At 42.9% G+C, this 1,386-nt stretch overlaps 1 protein-coding gene across 1 annotated transcript in view; it reads right to left on the bottom strand.

Annotated features, from left to right (window-relative positions):
* Positions 1–493: 493 nt before the first annotated feature.
* Positions 494–1,386, bottom strand: part of LOC107289645 (olfactory receptor 2G3-like) — a 3,810-nt gene continuing 2,917 nt past the window's right edge. The window contains exon 2 of the mRNA XM_015818437.1: positions 494–1,386. This exon is cut by the window's right edge and continues 8 nt beyond it. Within this exon, the coding sequence (XP_015673923.1) occupies positions 494–1,386 (893 nt within the window).

Consider the following 1,386-nt stretch of genomic DNA (forward strand, 5'->3'; position numbering starts at 1 on the left):
CATAAATGGAAAGTTGGGGATTGCTCTCATAAAGGAAGAAAATCATGAGCAAATTCTTCTTTAAGGTTCAGGAATTAAGAGTGTCTAAGAAGGAGGGAAATGCAGACAGGAATTGGTCTAGCAAAGAAATAATGCAGACTGGATTTGCTACACTAGAATAATATCATTAGTTCAAGTTCTTATTAAAATAAAATTGCAAGAACTTCAGAAGGTGCGTTTTTTCAAATGGGAATGAAACTTCTGAAACATAAAGGGACAGAGTTGACACGAGATAATAGCGTCTTATCCACAACAAGCTAAACACATTTCAGAAAAGAAGTTCTGAAGTTTGTATACTCTTTAATTTATTAATTTTGAGTACGGCTGTGGTACCAAGATGTATTGCACACTTATTATGAATAAAGAGAGAGAGGGAAAGGTAGAATCAAAAGTACTGCAAAAATATCAAAGACCATTCCTGTGGAATCTTGAAATGCAGTTTCAAATCATGGGCTTAGTTTTTCTTCATTAGTCTTTGGAGAGCTTTATGTACGTCTTTGTTCCTCAGAGTGTAGATCAGTGGATTAAGCATGGTGGTGAAAAAGGTATAGAAAAGGGAAATCACCTTGCGTTGTTCACGGGAGGAAGTGGACTGAGGCTGGAGATAACTGAAGATGGCTGTGCCAAAGAAGAGCCAGACCACCATCAAGTGGGAGAAACAAGTGTTGAAGGCCCTCTTCCTGCCCTCAGCTGAGCGAATCCTCAGCACCGCAGAGGCTATATAGCCGTATGAGATTGTGATGAGAGTAACTGGTACTAGGAGGAACATCGCACTAGTAGAAAACATCACAATTTCATTAAGGGAAATGTCAACACAAACCAATTTAAGAAAGGCTGAGAGCTCACAAAACAAATAATTCACTTGATTCCGTCCACACAGTGGAAGCCGAAGAATCATCACTGTATGAACTAGTGAGTTGCTGAAGCCGCTTATCCAGGAGACAGCAGCCATTGTGAAACACAGAGAGTGGCTCATAATGGTAGTGTAGCGCAGTGGATGGCAGATGGCGGCATAGCGATCATAAGCCATGACAGTCAACAAAATACACTCTGTGGAGCCCAGAGCAAGGGACATGTATAGCTCAGCCATACAGCCGCCATAAGTGATAGTCTTGCTTTTCCTCCAGAAATTCACCAGCATGTGGGGCCCAAGGCTGGTGGTGAAGCAGAGGTCAAGGAAGGAAAGGTTGCTGAGGAAGAAATACATGGGGGTATGGAGCCCTGGATCTAGTCTCGAGACCACAATGATGGTTGTATTGCCCAAGATGGTCATCAAGTAGCAGACCAGGACAAGGGCAAAGAGCAACATCTCCAAGCGTGGCCGGTCAGCCACTCCCAGCAAGATGA

The sequence above is a fragment of the Protobothrops mucrosquamatus genome, unplaced genomic scaffold (genome assembly GCF_001527695.2).
Source record: "Protobothrops mucrosquamatus isolate PMUCROS unplaced genomic scaffold, P.Mucros_1.0 scaffold738, whole genome shotgun sequence".
In the NCBI taxonomy this organism is placed as follows: domain Eukaryota; kingdom Metazoa; phylum Chordata; class Lepidosauria; order Squamata; family Viperidae; genus Protobothrops; species Protobothrops mucrosquamatus.